This window comes from Cheilinus undulatus, linkage group 5 (genome assembly GCF_018320785.1).
Source record: "Cheilinus undulatus linkage group 5, ASM1832078v1, whole genome shotgun sequence".
Classification (NCBI taxonomy): domain Eukaryota; kingdom Metazoa; phylum Chordata; class Actinopteri; order Labriformes; family Labridae; genus Cheilinus; species Cheilinus undulatus.
Window position 1 is genome coordinate 38,570,229 of NC_054869.1, and position 17,536 is coordinate 38,587,764.

At 39.9% G+C, this 17,536-nt stretch overlaps 1 protein-coding gene across 2 annotated transcripts in view; it reads right to left on the reverse strand.

The window, feature by feature from the left end:
- Positions 1-17,536, reverse strand: part of fbxl17 (F-box and leucine-rich repeat protein 17) — a 416,200-nt gene that overhangs the window by 276,350 nt on the left and 122,314 nt on the right. For both annotated transcript variants that reach the window (XM_041786742.1, XM_041786743.1), the window contains exon 7: positions 1,861-1,968. In XM_041786742.1, coding sequence (XP_041642676.1) covers positions 1,861-1,968 — 108 coding nt within the window. The remainder of the gene's footprint in view (positions 1-1,860; positions 1,969-17,536) is intronic.

Genomic DNA, 17,536 nt, shown 5'->3' on the forward strand with positions numbered 1-17,536 from the left:
GATTATTGCATAATTCATCATTTATTTAACTCCAGCTGACACTCATAGCAGATTAAAATGGTTCGTACCTTTTTTCCAAATATAGACAAAATCATTTCTCTTCAGTCACAGGTGGGCAGTTAAACGTAACTCTTTCTAACAAGAACAAAAGTAACAATGTGTTTGTAAGTATTTGCCTGTTTACTTTAAAATTACTTGCAAATGTCAAGTTGCACAACCAGTTTTCAAAGTGTCATTATATGACATTATTATTTTTATTATTATTATTTTCCAAAAAAAAAATCTTCATTTTATTTTAAAACCATATGCATCCACTTTCTAACAAGAATAAAAGTAACAATATGTGTGGAGTATTTGACTGTTCAATTCAAAGGTAGTTGCAAATGTCAGGTGGTGCAACCAGCATGTCAGGTGGTGCAATTAGTGTGTCAGGTGGTGCAATCAGCTGTCAGGTGGTGCAACTAGCGTGCCAGGTGGTGCAACTAGCAGTTCAAGTGGTGCAACCGGCCTGTTAGGTGGTCCAATCAGCTGTCAAGTGGTGCAACTAGCGTGCCATGTGGTGCAACTAGCGTGCCATGTGGTGCAATAAGCATGTCAGGTGGTGCAACTAGCGGGCCCAGGGGTGCAACTGGCATGTCAGGTGGTGCAACCAGTACTTCAGGTGGTGCAACCACTGTGTCAGGTGGTGCAATCAGCATGTCAGGCGGCGCAACTGGCATGTCAGGTGGTGCAACCAGGGCTTCAGGTGGTGCAACCACTGTGTCAGGTGCTCTAACCAGTGTGTCGGATAGTGCAATCTGCGTGTCAGGTGGTGCAACATTAATTTGTGTCAGCCACAAATGAATAAAGCTTTCAGTCCCTGACCCTCCTGCTGCTGTATTAAATAGACCAGAGACTGTGTGGATTCCCATGTCTTGCTTCCTGTTTGTATTGATCTGCTCCTTGCAGATTGATGCACACTGTCAGAGGGCTCCACTGAAAATTGACTCATTGGGGTTTTCACGGCACAGGTTGCAGCATTTGCTGTGGAAACCCCAACTTAGACCGACTCAGGAGCTTTAACGAAACACACACTCTTACAAGTCAACTTACGAGTCAATCTCCAGGGACCACCTAATGACACATCTACAAAACTCAAAAATTTCCTCTAACTATTAGGTGAGCTAAACACAGGGAACACAAATGGCTCAATTTTTTAACCAAATTCATCCATTGTGTTTGCAGCCAGCCCCTGAATAAAATCTCTCCAAAAAGTCAGGGTGAGTTGACTTGAGAAGGCAGCAGGTGGTTTTTAGACAAATTCACTCAGGGCAAGTGGGGGAGGTGATGACACTTTATCCTGCAATCACTGTGAAACAAGTGCAAACTAGTTGCATGTAATAATGATACTTCAGGTTCTTTTTGCTCATTGTTTTCCACTCATATATTATTACTGTGAATATTGCCACTTATATTATTGATTAAAGGAAAAACCTGTCATCATAGTATCAGACTCTTAAGCACTGTCTGCCATCATTGACAATGTCAGAGTCTGCAGCATCCTTCCTCTGTCACGAACCACCATCTCCTCCAATCTCCTACTTTCTTGCCTGTAACTTAATAAATATTTACCTGATTTACCTATTTCTCGTTGCTTAATACAGACCAACACTGTGCACTGTAAACAATACATTTTCCATTGCTTAAAGCACCCTTCCTGATTGGCATGAGATATTTCTCAGAATGGGTCAGATTGGCCCAGTCTCTTCTGACTGACGTGTTTACGTGAGGCCTTTTTATTCAGAGCAGGCTATTATTTTGATAACCGGTAGTCCATTTAAACACAGCAACTGACATTCAAATGAATAGTTTGACACTTACCGCAGTGAGATGGATGACTCCCTTAGAGGTCACCGGGCATCCCATGAAACCAACAAACTGTAGCTCAGGACAATTCTCTGCTACGGCTCGCACAGACTGATCAGTCACCTGAAGAAGGAAACAGAAACAGAGGAGACAAAGAATTTAAGTATCTCAGCAGAGAAAGCACTCCATAGTAATTATAGTAACATTTTATCCTGCAAAGATTAATCATATTCAATCACATTTCTGGATCCAAGAATGACAGTCATGTAAAAATCTCAAAGATGTTTCTGTGTCCTTTCTTTGGACTCTTTGTAATTGAGAAGCTTACTTTGCCAAAAAATGTAACAAACAAGGCTTTTAAGATTTCATTCAAAGCTATTGTGTGCAGACAGGTGCTGTCATATCCAAACCTACATACTTTCTCCATCTGTGCGGCATGTCTGTAGTGTTTTGTGTTTGATGAAAAGAAACAAAGAAGGAAGATCACATAAAGAAAGAAACAAGAGGAGAACAGACAAACTAAACAGCTCAAAGTGAAAGTCTGCCAAGCGGCAAGAGCGTCAACTTATGATGGATGCACCGCTCCCCATCATTCACCCGGCCGTCTGCTAACAGCTCATAATGGATCACGGATCAATAAGGAAGCAGAACATTTCCACCGGCTTCCACTGTAGTCATCAATACAGGTATTGATAGCTACTTCATCTCCCTCATCACACTCGACACCGCAACAATATGTGGGAGATTGTTTGTCCTCTCTGTGGGCTTCCTCTGTACTTCTGAAAACTCCTCATCAATCACAGAGATAAAAAAAAGATGAGAGGAAAAGAGAAGAGAAGAACTGACTCTACGCTGTGATTAAGTCAGAAAATAAAGAGACACAAACTTCAAACAAAGGAAGGAACCAAAAAATCTGCTTTTACAAACATTCCTGCCAAAGTCTAAAGTGTAGAATACAAGGAAAAGCAAGAGAGACAAAAGCTTTGACTACAGATGGAGGACTAAAAACACAAACCTCACATGTTTCAGCAGCATTTGTGTTGAAACAATCAGAAATAAGGCCACCTGATATCCTTGAGAGGAGTGAAATTTGGAGAGTAATGGCTTAAAAAGGCCAAAAAGAGAAATATTTTCAGTCCACATCAACTGTTGAGTAAGTGCAAAATTTTCAAAAGTGAGTAAAAATGTTTGTCTTCCACAAAAAAAAGGTATTACTGAATAGAATCAAACTTTTCTACAGCAAATGGGAACTCAAATATCGATCCTTCAGTCACATGCAGTGAGTGTTACTGTGTTTGTGGCCTTGTCATCAGAACTACATCAGGATTAAATAAAAGAAAGCCTTCTATTTGAGCGTTCTTCGCAGTCTGACAGTTCGCTTGTATTAGTCATAATGCGGGAAGGTTTCCAAACAGTGAATCACCGTGCCATCGCTCCTGCATGTTGACAAGACAATTCATTAGTCGGTAAGAGTGGACAGATTGCTGACTTGCAAGAGCAGTTTTTGCACTTAACCGTACAACAAGTGCTGTACAGTTACAGACAGGAAGAGAAAACAGGAAAATTCATCCCAAAAACAAACACAGGACTAGATGCCAAACCATCATCTACCTGACAATTAAAAATCAGTGTACTTACATGATGTTAAAAGAGTCAAGTTTATGTATTAGTTTGACAAAAGCTGGACTTTTAAAATGCATGTTAATATGTTAGACCAACAGAGAGCGTCATGCCCGTTCAAACTGGGGGGGCTCCAGATTTTTAAGACATTTGTTTTGTTGCCCAAATCTTAATATGATCATATTTCAATGATACATACTTCTGCCAATTATTGCCACCTTAACAGTTTTTCACCATTTCCCACACATTTTAACCTTTTATGCCTTTCTTAACCCATTTTTGCCAAATTTTACCCAGTACCTGGGTGTTCATCTGAACCATAAACTGGACTGGACTGATAACACCACAGCACTTTATAAAAAAGGTCAGAGCAGACTCTATCTGCTCAGGAGACTAAGGTCTTTTGGGGTGTGGGGGGCACTCCTGAAGACCTTCTATGACTCTGTTGTGGCCTCAACCATCTTCTACGGCGTGGTCTGCTGGGGGAGCAGCATCACAGTGGCTGACAGGAAGAGGCTAGACAAACTGATAAAGAAGGCCAGCTCTGTCCTAGGATGTCCTCTGAAACCTGTGGAGGAGGTGGGGGAGAGGAGGATGGCAGCCAAGCTGTCCTCCATGATGGACAAAGACTCCCACCCCCTCGAACACACACTCACTGCACTGAGGAGCTCCATTAGTGACAGGATGCTACACCCAAAGTGTGTAAAGGAGAGGTATCGCAGGTCTTTCCTCCCTGCAGCTGTTAGACTCCACAACAGAAACTGCTCCAAATAACCTGTGCAATAAGTAATACTTATACGTATAATCTGTACATGTTTGTATATGTGTACATATATGTATATATAGTGGTAAATATGAATATCTCCACCACACCCAATCTGTAATATATACAACCTGTACATAACTGTTTGTAAATACTATTTATAATTTGCAAGTTGACGTTTTCTACATTCCATTTTTCTGTACTTCTGTATTTATTTGTGCTCTTGTAATACTACTTTTTACCTGTCCTCTATTTCTATTATATTTCTGATACCAATGGCCTGCTTTGTGTATACTACTTCTTGCTGCTGTAAATTGGAATTTCCCCTTGTGGGACTAATAAAGGAATATCTTATCTTATCTTATCTTTAACCACTCTACTAACTTTTTTGCAACTTTTTCCCCTTTAAGTTGTTTCAGTTCCTTCTACTTTATTCTCTGCTATCTTGAGGTTTTATTTGTATCCTGATGTTTGCCACTTCTAACCAATTTTGCCAATTTTGCCCACTGTCAACATCTTTTTGCCAATTATTGCCACTTTTGAACAGTTTTTCACCATTTTCCACCCATTTCAAGCTTTGCCACCTTTCTAAACCAACTGTCGCCATTTTACCTATTTTTACCACTCTGTGACCACTTTTCACCATGTAACCTTCCAATTTGTGCCACTTTTAACTCAATATTTGCCAATTTCCACTTTTTTGCCTCTTTTCAGGATTATTTAGTTATTCTTGTTCCTTCTATTTTATTCTCTGCTATCCTGATGTTTGTTTGTTTGTGTACACCATGGGTATGTCTGCCATTAACTTCAAAATATTTTAGTCAATTTGCCTGTCCACGTTGTAAACATTACCAAATGTTTTAAGAAAATAGGTTTATGTTTGAAAAAGGCCAAATTTTACTACAGAACGACGGAGCTTTGTAAGCCTGCTAAGGGTGTTTGGAAACAAGGAAGAAAAGGTGGAATTTGCCAAAGACTAAAGAATCTCCGGCATGACAACCATTGTAAGCTACCGCCTCTTCCCACTGTCCTGCTGTCAAACGTGCAGTCTATCCAGCACAAAACAGATAAACTGGAGGCGAGCGTCAAGGTTCGATGGGAAATAAAGGACACTTTCTCCTTGTGTTCATGAAAACATGACTGAGCGAATCGGACCCGGACTCAGACCTGGATCTAAGTGGGTTTGGAAACCCTATTCACCTGGACCGGTCACTGGAGACTACCGCAGTGTTAATTTGGCAGGTATTTTTAATTTTAGTCTTAGTTTTAGTCTTTAAATGAAATGCAATTTAGTTTTAGTCACATTTTAGTCATTTCTATCCTTTTTAGTTTTAGTCCAGTTTTAGTCAATAAAAACTCAAACCATTTTGGTCAAATCATGGTAGTGTGTTCTCTGCACTCTGCCAAACCTGGGGTCCCTGCTTTCTACAGCTAAGAGGCAGAATAGATGCACCTGCATTGGTTTTTGACAGATTTACCCACAGGGAAGATATATCACGTTTTTTTAACGTCCAATGAAAACTAAATTACATTTTAGTCTAGTGTTAGTCATCTTGACAAAAACTAGTTTTGGTCATCACAGATCTATTCTAGTTAGTTTTAGTCCAGTTTTTGTCATGGAAAAAAGACTGTCGACAAACATTTTTAGTCATAGTTTTAGTCGACGAAATTAACACTGCCGGAAAGAGTCGTGTGTGTCTACGTAAACCAAAGGCACTGTAAAACCATAGTGGTCAGGGAGAGGATATGTAAGACTGATGTGGAGCTATTGTCTTTCTCTCCGCCCCTTCTACCTGCCTCACAAATTTCAACAGCTGTTTTACACTCTAGTGTATATTCATCCGTAAGCCAGTGCATCAGCTGCTGCTCAGCTGATCGCTGACGCCACACACAACCTGGACTCAATATGCCCAGATGCACCTAAATTTATCCTTGGGGATTTTAATCATTGCAAACTTGATAAAACTCTGAGAACTTATGAACAATATGTTACCTGTGCAACAACACGGAAGAGCACTACACTTGATCTCTGTTATGGTTCAGTCAGTGGAGCATTCAAGTCTCTGCCTATGCTTTCTTTTGGTGCTTCTTATCACAACAGTGTTTTCTTATGTCTGTGTACAAACCTTGTTTTAAACACCTCGAATGTGAGGAAAGGACAGTAAAAACATTGTCAGAAAGCATTTCCTCTCTTCAGGTGTGCTTTGAGTGTACAGATTGGCAGTTTTTATGATGCTTGTGAGGATACTAATGAACTTACAGAGAGAATATCCTCTTACATTACCTTTTGTGTGGATCTGGTTATTCCTACTAAAAAGGTGTTTACTTGCCCAAATAATAAGCCTTGGGTCACAGAAGAACTAAAATCAGTTATCGACAAAAAGAAAAGGGTTTTCTATTCTGGTGACCCACTAGAGATAAGGGCTTTCTCCAGGGAGGTGAAGGTGGAAATAAGGAAGGCAAAACTATAGGAATAAAATTGAAAATCAGTTAAAAATCTTAAAACTTAACTGAGGACAAACCTGATCCACTAAAGTTTGCCTATCAAGTTGGGAAAAGTGTGGATGATGCCAAGCTTTTTATTTTAGACAGACTCTATAGGCACCTTGAAAAGCCAATATCTCATGCCAGACTTTTATTTGCTGACTTTTCATCAGCTTTTAATAAAATGCAACCTCATATTTTGATTGAGAGACTCTCCTCTCATTTTAAATTGCCCGGTCAGATTTTATTGTTGCTCTTAACATTTTTTTTAACAAACAGAGTCCAGCAGGTTTTAGTGAATGGTCACATGTCCAAGCTTTTAATGTCAAACATTGGTTCTCCTCAGCGCTGTGTCCTTTCTCCCCTGCTTTTTATCTTGTACACAGACAGCTGTAGGGCTAGCCAAGAGAGCAGCCTTCTGGTTAAGTTCTCAGATGATACGGCTCTGCCGTCTCTTCTTCAGGGTTCTGAGTCAGGCCATGGGGATGCTTTACCGACATTTGTTATATGGTGCGATGACAATTTCCTTGACCTTAATGTCCAAAACACCAAAGAACTGGTTATTGACTTCAGAAGGACAGGCCATGGGCCTCCACCTGAAGCTAACATCATTCATGGTGAAGATGTACAAATTGTTGACTCTTACAAGTACCTTGGAACTGTCTTTGACTCAGAACTAAAGCTTGTTCAGAACTCAGAGTCAACAGTTAAACGTGGTCAACAAAGAATTCACTTTCTGCAGAAGCTGAGCTCTTTTTGTGTTTCTGAGGGCATCCTATCTTGTTTTTATCATTCTTTCATTGAAAGTCTTTTAACATTTTCTTTCATTTGCTGGTTTAATGGATTGTCTGTGAAGGACAGAAACGGTGTGAACCAGATTGTTAAAGTCTGCTCCAAGATTATCGGAGTCGGGCTGAAGGACTTGAGCTCCCTCTGGAAGAAACGTGTGGTCCAGAAAGCCAGGGGAATAACAGATCACCCTGGCAACATTCTCTCCTCTGACTTTTCTCTCATGCCCTTTGGGCAGCGCTATCATGCACCCCCAAGGAAAACAAATAGATACTCAAACTCATTTCCCTTCAGCTATCAGCTAAATGCTGAGAGGTAAACTGAAATTGATTTGTGGCCCATGCTAAATTTGAGTCTCAGGTGTGTCTTACTTCCTAATGCATCTTGACATTGTATTTATTGTATTTACTGTGCTCATGTTTCTTCCTGCTGATCTGTTGGCACTGACATGTGAATGCGGTTGTTTATATGCTGCTGTGAATGTTTGGCATTTGTTTGTTTTTGTTCCCCCAATTATTTAGATTGTTTTAATAAGGCAGGGTAAACTAAACAAAATTGCCTTTCGGGGATCAATAAAGTCGTCTAAACTGAACCGAACTGAGAATAATTTTTTTTTATAGGGTGGTGATAATTCAGGGTAAATATCAAATATGTCTATCACTGATTCATTTTAAAAATGGCCCAGGATATCCTCACCTCCATGGGCCCCAGAAAGATCTTTCCTTTACCCCCCCTTATGAGCAGCCTTGACTGCCCTGCTGTCAAAATGCTCTTTAACCTGAATGTAAACAACAGTGAACTGATAGCACCGATAGCATCTGGTAGGATACATTTCTTTAGTCTGAACCTGATTCTAAAAAGCATACAAAAGCCTGAGCACTGAAGCTTGTTCACAAAGACGTCTCTAAGGACTACTTAAATAAAATTGGATGTTTTTAAGGAAAAAGCTGGCTGTTAGGGAGATGTTTAAGTGCACGCTATTTCCTTTCATTTGAGTACTTGTATGTATACCCTTTCCCCAAAAAACATCCATCTTTGACAAGTTGGGCTCAGGTGTTGCAGCAGCTTACAGTACTTACTAGAAGACTTTTTTGTAGTCGATCAATAACTGGATGCACCTTAAAATTCCACACCTTAGGTCTGGACCCTCCACACCACCCATCAACACCCGGTGCAGTCAGAAAAGATTAAGTGAAGGTGAGTCAGAGCTCCCACTCCGAGACACTGATGCATATGGAACTTGATCTGCAGAGCCAGGTGGAGATGGAGGGGGGGGGTTGAGAGTAGGGGGGAGTTGTCTTTTTGAGTCTAAAACTTTGGTAGAGGGGGAAAAAAAACGACTCCAGAAGGACCAGTCTGTGCTGAGCAGCTGGCAGGTGAAGTGAGCTGGCCGGAGCTCCTCCAAGACGGCCTTTGCCAAAAAACCATCAAGGAAAACATTTTCAGGTTGACTACCAATAGAATCAAAAAAGCTGCACACCGCCGCGATCCCTAAATCAGAACCTTCTGTGAGAGGAGTAAACGAATCACGGCAAAGGACCACCTCCAGACTCTGAGAGCGTGTGGGTGCAGCCCTGTGTGTTTGTGTGAAAGAGACAAAAAGAAAGAGAGCAGGTTACACGTCTTACAGAGACTCCCAGCAGGTGAGAAAAAAAGAGAGGAGAAAAAGTAAAAATCCCAGCAGAGCAGAACAGGCCAGAAGGGCATGTACCGTATCAGATTAAGCCTGTGTGTGAGAGTGTGCGACGAACACCATATGGGTTTGTAGCTCAGATGTGCCTCCAACCCACAAACACAAAAAGTCGGCCCAAATTTCTCTCTGATTCTACTCTCCTCCCCCTCAACCTTTCACGGACTTTGATTTAAAAACAAGAAAAAAAAGGCCGTGGTAGGGTTTTGGAGGAGAAGTGGTCGGCCAAGTGAGGCCTTAAAGCCTTTTAGAAGAGATCTGCTTTAATGGTCTCTTGGTGAAGGAGGTAGAAGGCAAGTAGAGCTGGAATGGTTGGAAATGCTGCAGTCATAAAGATAGTCTTTGTGTATATCTCTGTGTGTTTTAAAGAGCTAGGAGGTAATTGTTGAGAGTGCTGTGGTAGCAGAAACAGCTAATGCTCGATGCGAGTGTGTGGTTTTTATGTCTGGAGTTGTGTTCTTAGAAAACGCTGGGGCAGCACCCAAGGGCCACTTCTCATCCAATCAGGCCATTTAAGCTTGTCAATAATGCCTATCAAACGATCCGTTAGACTCCATCAAACACATGCAAAAGAGACCAAAGAAGACAGTCATTCTTGTTTTTTATCCCTCATTTTTAAAAGTTACCTTTAAAACCAGACGATCCCAGTGGGCCTTTCATGATGCCACAATTTAAACTTGAAATGATAGCAGCTGTTAATGGGTGGTATGACATGGTGTCAGAAGAAGTATCAAAAACTCTAAGAATCTTAGATCCCACTGAAGAAAATCAAACTGCAAAAAAGCCCTCTCATTACATCATTAAATGTCTTTTCTGCTCTCATATACAACCACAGGTGAGGTCCGTTTTCCTCAGTGAGAGAAAAAGCAGGAGGGAGTGCGTGGAGGGCAGGCACACCGTCATTTGTCTATGTTTAAAACTCTGATAATGATACACAATCGCACACACACGCCCACACAAAAAAACTGATTTATCCCACAAAATGTTTCCCTGCCCGCCCAAGAAAAGTAAAACATAACAGAACTCTAAACTTTTTTCATTCGTTGCCAACTCTTTTAGTGCAAGTTGATCCTTGCAAGACCTCCAAAGCTGCTGCCAAAACCCAAAGAGAAGGAGAAATGCATCATGCTCAGAATACATTTAGCCTTTGAGGGTTACATTTTTTGGTTTCCAGAAACATTTTGTCACTCCAGTCATCAAGGGAAGGATGCCTGCCATGAGCAACTCAATTATAGAGTACCGTGGTCATGTAGGATAGCTTTAGCAGCGTTTCCCTCAGTCTGATTGAGGTGTATACACGCAAGGGTAAATCAATCTGAGGTATACATGCATATATTTGATTTGTAATCTAATTGTGTCAGCAGCTATTTTAAGACTAGTTGAACTGTGATGGTGTCTGGATACGTGCGCATGTCCCGGCATTCAAAATAAACCTACAAACTGAGTTAACAAGGAAATATAAAAGCTGACTTAACTGCTGAGCATATGCTTTATGTTCAGGGTGGAGGTAAGCTCAGGTGGCTATCTCCTGTGTTTAAAAATGAAGCTACTAAGGAAATGCAAGAAAGCAGTAGTTCCTCGAAAGTCCAACTGGATATGACTGCAAAAGCCCAATTAACACCTATGTTAAAAAGACAGTTTTACTGAAGAAATGAATATGTTTTCAACCTGGGTCAAAAACAGATTTGGTGTAAATAGCTCATTCTGTTATTCAGACACAGTGCAACCTCCAATTTCCACATACAATGGCTGCGCCGCAATCTGCCGACAAAAGTGTCTGGCTTTGGAACATACCAGAGGCGCAACTTGGCTCCACTTCATTGGATATCCGCAGCAAATATATCTTCCCTTTTAATTGGGCATTTGTTTGGCCAGTCCACAAAGAGCAGATCGATTGAAACAGCCAGAAAATGTGCAGAGTACCCAGTCAACTTCAAAGTGAAACACAATGCAAAGACTCCCAATCGTAAATTATCACTATATGAACATTACTGGTCTCATCTTGCAGGCTAAAGGTCATCAGAAGGTCACAGAGCTACAACATCACCATTCACAAAGAAAAGTTAACTTCTGAGTTGATAAAACTGAACTTTACATGAAACCACACATCCTTTGTAGCAAACATTAACCTTTTAATTTTATAATCTACTCACCCATAGTAGAAGGAATAAAATAATGGAATCACGTTGAACTGAACGGCAAATCAATTTGAGGAAGGTAAAAGAATTTGCTGTTGACATACTATTCCTGCATGAACTCACACTTCCCCTGTGATCTCTGCCCCCTTGTCTCAAGCTGATCAAGCTATCAACATGTTTCCTGTGTGCGAAGCCGCTTGCCTCCAGACGGAGCAAAACCAGAATAATGTGAAGCATATCGCAGCCAGAGTATGTGGAAATTATGGGTAAGGGGGTTGAATTATTTTAAAACTTAACAGCTGTTTGCTATTTTTTACAAGGATCAAAAGCTAAGTGGAGAAAGCCTTTCAAAATGCTGTCCACCGTTATTAGGCTTCTGGACAGATCTGCTCGGTAGATGCCCGAAGCTGCTCTGACTTAAGATGGTAAAAAATAAACATGTTCAATATCCATGATCAGAGATCCTGTTGTCTGATCAAAGGAGGAAGTACAACAAACACAGCCATGGCTTGACAGTTAGCATAAAGTTAGAAGAACGTCAGAAATGGTTGTCCAACTTGATGATTTGACAGCAATATTTATATATCCTACAAAACATACCACAATCAAACTGACTAAGAGAGGAGCTGGAAGGAAATAGGTACCACAATGGAGGAAGCACGTAGCTTACAGTTAGCCACACTTAGCTTGTTTACTCTTAAAGTCAAGGTGGAAAAAGTATACAACTACAGCATTCAAGTACAATCAGTTATTATGTGTAAAATTTACTCAAGGAAAAGCAAAAGTAATTAATTTAAAGTTTACTCTAAGTACTTAGAAGCTACTGAGGAAATGTAGAGTAAAATATGATCTTTCCTTATTGGCAAGAACAACAAGAGAATAGATATCCAACCAGGTTGTTCAGATAAAGCCACACCTCCATAGTAGAAGTAAAACATACAGAAAGCACATTAAGTCAAAGAGGGAACTCTAACTCAGGGGATGACTTCAGTCATGGTGCAAATGTGTGTAGTTTTGGATTGTGATGTGGAATTATTCTCTATGTGTTACCTTGTAGTCAACATAGATGGAAAAAGTACACGAGTATTGTACGTAAGTAAAAGTACTTTTTCTCAGGTTAAAACTTACGCAAGTAGAAGTCAAAGTACTCCTTTCAAAATGTAGCCCAAAGTATTAGCCCAAAAAAAGACTCAATTACAGTGATTTGAGCAAATGTAATTAATTAGTTACTTTCCACCTATGCATTTGACCATGCAAGATTTGAGTGTAGAAGTGGAGACTGTGGTTGTTTGTCCATGATTTGTTAGTGCAGTGTGTTGTGCTGGTAATCTCACTGCACACCACACACTGAGGAAAAAAACGATGAAATCTGCCTTTATTTGTCCGTATGAGTGAGGTCTTGAACATTTTCAAAATCAGTCAAGATATTAAAAATCTTCTAGTGTGTAGTCTGACGCTTGAAGGTGCTGCGTTTCAGTTTAATGTGATCTACAGTCCTGATGATCTTAATACTTACTGGCTGGCTATGTGCTTCTCTCAGGTGCAGACACCAGAGTAATATCCTGATGATTGGATCAGTGAAGGGGAGTATTATTTCCAATATTTCAGCCATGACTTCTTTTTTTTCAATTAGAGGATAATAATTGGCTGCTGGTCAATCGGAGTATCCTAGAAATAAACAAATATTAAATTTCTGAAAAAGCCTTTTCCCAAAGTTCTGCATATTGCATAGTGTGTTTGATCAAAGTAGGTGTCTTAAGCGTCTAAAATTTAAATAAACCTGTTCTAAATGCCAACAGTAATTTTCACACGTGTTGCACAGTAGAAACCTTAGAAACAGAGAACAACTCCCAAGTCAAATTTGGTTTGAACCAGTCTGAAGCAAACTTCCATTTCACAGTGACAAAGAGGTTTAATATCAGCACAAAGGCCCAATCAATAGGCCAGTGAATATCATGATGTCTTTATGGAAGTGCTCTGTTACTGAAGTACTCCGTGCAATTTTACAGATTTTCAATATTACCCATAAACAAGGACGCCAACCGCAGGCCTGCAAGGTGCAAATTGAAGTGGGACGATTTTCATCAAAGTTCTGCTCTTTCCAAGGTAATCATTTTCTCCATAAATACTCTCTATGGGGTGATACTGAAATGGGTTCATCACAGCCTTGAAACACACCCAAACACACAAGCAACAAACTTCAGTGCACGCTCATAAACTCAAGCACGCATACACAGCCCCCAAACTTTGTCTGGTTTTTAAAGAGCTCAGATGGGCTGTATCGACGTGAAGGAGTGGTGATCTGGCAAAAATCTAAATGAATACTTATCATCCTTCGTAATATCCAATGCCTGGAGACAAAAGCAACACAGAAAGTCATAAAGTTTTACAACAGCGAGGGAGAGTCTCTTTACTGTGCTGTCTCTGTGCTGATGAGCCGGCAATGTAAGATAAGTGCGGGGTGGTGTGTGTGTCCAAAAAGCCTTACAGAGATGAGGAACAATAGCTGAATTACATTTTAATCTGCAGGAGGAAACATGTGATGTGTGCAAGCTTTCTCACTGAGGTGGGAAAAAAAATCCACACAGCAATATATCAATATCCTGACTTATATGATACAATTACAGAATCACTGGTGCCAAATATAAATATCTTCATCTAGAAATAATAGGGTGCTTCAAATTCCCAGTGCAGTTTAATCACAGTGTCACAAAGAAGGCTAGCACGACAGAAGTTAGCTGGCCAAAGAGGCTCACAGCAGAATAAAGAAGATGATGGCAGGATGCCAAACAGCAGTGGGAGAAGCATGAAGAAGTGTAATTAAAGATGAAAGTTTGCAGTAAACAACTACATTGAAGTCTCAATCTTTTGGGACATTTTATCATATATCATGACTAATCATAAATACTATTTTAATATATAAATTAGCACAGGATAGCTAAGTGGTCTACTGGAAGATAGCTGATAGACCACTTGATGACCATTCAACATTCACAGAGTTACTCTGATGACCATTCAACAGTCAAAGAGTCACTCCGATGAACACTCAACAGTCACAGAGTTACTCTGATGACCATTCAACAGTCACAGAGTTACTCTGATGAACAATCAACAGTCGCAGAGTTACTCTGATGAACACTCAACAGTCACAGAGTTACTCTGATGAACACTCAACAGTCACAGAGTTACTCTGATGAACAATCAACAGTCACAGAGTTACTCTGATGAACACTCAACAGTCACAGAGTTACTCTGATGAACACTCAACAGTCACAGAGTTACTCTGATGAACACTCAACAGTCACAGAGTTACTCTGATGACCATTCAACAGTCACAGAGTTACTCTGATGAACAATCAACAGTCACAGAGTTACTCTGATGAACACTCAACAGTCACAGAGTTACTCTGATGAACACTCAACAGTCGTAGAGTTACTCTGATGAACACTCAACAGTCACAGAGTTACTCTGATGACCATTCAACAATCAAAGAGTTACTTTACAGTAACTGCTGTAACTTTGTACTTTTGGCACTTACACACCTTTTTCTAGCCAGTCCACTTCATATACCTCTTTTTTTTTTTTTTTTTTTAATGTATTTCTACTTTATTTTATTGCACTACAATCACTTAGTTTACTCAGTTGTGGTCCATTTCACATCACCTTGTTTTTGTTACACTTCTGCTCTTTGCTTTTAGTAGTGTTGGTGCCTCTCCCTTTTTTCCCTGTCTCCTCAGCTGTCCTATCCAAGTAAAGGCAAAAACTGCCAAAATAATCTTAAAACTGACTGTTTGAGTATACATTGTATTAAATCAGATCAGATCACATAATGATATCCACTGCAATTACCTCCCCTGTTTCCAAAATACAAAAATGAAGACAAACACGAAAGCTGCACAAACATAGACAGAGTACTAAACTGAGTCTAGACAGATGTGAGGTCTCCGGTCTCCGGTGTGATGTTTTCTTTGGCTCAACACAGGGACAGGTCATGTTTATGAGACGTGATGAGACAGGAACACAGGATGGATTGTGGTGAAAGACAAAGGAGGAAGAAGGAAGTGAAGGGAGTGGGGGGACTGAGAGATTTGCAATCTTTTCATGTTAACATAATGTAACTTGTAGTCTTCTGTGTATTGCTTTGGCAAGCTTGGCTGCTTTGTTCCTGTCTGTAAATACGTCCTGAATATGAATGTGACAGACAGGCAGGGAGAAAGATGGAGAGGTGGGCTGACAGGCCAAACAAGCCTTAGGTGTGTGTGTTTATGTGTGCAAGGGAGTATGTGAATATGAGAGCAATCTGATCTTATTAAAGGCCTGACGGGATGAGGAGCTGCAATGAGCGCTGAATCACCACCATCTAATCAATCAGTCTAATTAACCAAGCTTTATGAACACAGGGCCGAGCTGAGAAAGAATCCGCCGACACACAGATTAATAATGATTACTGAATACACTGCAACACGTTCTATTAACAATCCATCCTCATGCCCATCCAACAGCTTTGCATAACAAGCCGCTTCAACGCCTGTCGCAGGAAATCCTCTGAAACGTATTACAGCGTCTTCTATCTCTATCAAGACCTCACAGAAAATGAAACAGTATTCTCAAGAATTCATTTTTATTTAATGAAGCGTTAAGTTCTTAAACTGACTCGGAGCATTACTGTCACAATATAATTGTGCTACATTCATGTCTAATGTTTTCTTTGAGCTTTATAATTCAATAATCAGACATGGCCTCATTAAAAAGAGTCAATTGGAGGCCATTCGACCAAATAGGGGCCTGAAATTATTTCAATCAAGCACGTATTGGAAATATAGAAAAAAGGATCAATTTCTCTGATTAGTTGATTCTATGGGAGATTTGCTTAGTTATACAGCTAACCCAGACACACGGGGTACGCCTTCCTGAACACAGCTTACAAGAGAGTTTTAATCACGCAAGAGGGATGGGAAAAGTTTAATTGGATTTTAAAAAGATGTAAATTAAAATGTGTTTAGTTGCAAAAACATGATTAAAATCTTTGCTAAAGGAACCAAACTAACATTGAATTTTTGTGTTGTGTTGGGATACATTTTAAAATGGTATCTTAAATATACAGTGACATGTAGTTTTACAGTATGAATGTCTTGTAGTCAGACACTGTATACTGGCGGTGCAAACAGTGGCAAGAGCCAGAAATCAGTAAGAGCCCTAATGGATGTTTCAGATTGGGTGTGTGGCAGCTGAGATGCAGCTGCCACACACTCAATCTGAAAAAAGTCCTATTTTCCTCATTTTTGTGCGTTTTTCTTGTTAAATATGAGAGTTATATTAAAATTATCACTCCCTTTAATACAACATTTCATATCCAATTTGCAAAATGAGTCAAAATCATCACAATTAGATATTTCTTCAAAATTGTCCAACCTTGGTTTAATCTTATATTGTGTTGGTTATAGTATAGAATGAATCATTGCTCATTTTTGTTGGAAAATACATGAGCTGAGGAACTTAAGAAATAATCGCATATTAAATCCCAATCGCAATATTGGGTGAAAAAAATCGCAATTAGATTATTTTCCAAAATCGTTTAACCCTAATGGGGTAGGTTGGGGTCGGAGAGTGGGGGGTGGGTGTGTCTCCTTAACGTGCTGTTTACAACACTATCTGATTGCTAGATGTCACATAAGTCCTAGCCAATCAACACTGAAGCCTGGGCGCCACTGACACAGTGAGTGTATAAACTTACTTCCTGTTTTCCTGCTGCTACTGCATTGTTCTCTGCCATTTCTCATGTCAGCAGTGCTAGTGATAAACTGTTTTCATTAATTTATCGGCTTATTAGAGTTTAGTTTTGTCACATTAAATACATTTTGTCATAATAAAGCATTTTGATTCCAAATACTGGTCATCAGGCTCATTAACTACCAATGATTGGTATTGGTTCACCCTGAAAAAACAATATCATTTGATCCCTAATATGCATGGCCACATCCATAAAACATGGATGTGGCCATGCATATTAGGGTCACCTCTCTTAGTAAGGCCCATCTCCCCCACTGATGGGGCACTGAGTGTAGATTAATGGGACTAATAATGATTTATTTTTTATTTTTTTATTTTTTTTACTGTGGCATGAGGCTTTAACAGCAAAATTAGAAAAAAGTGAAGGGAGTCTGAATACTTACTGAATGCACTATATGTTTCTTTATGACTGATGA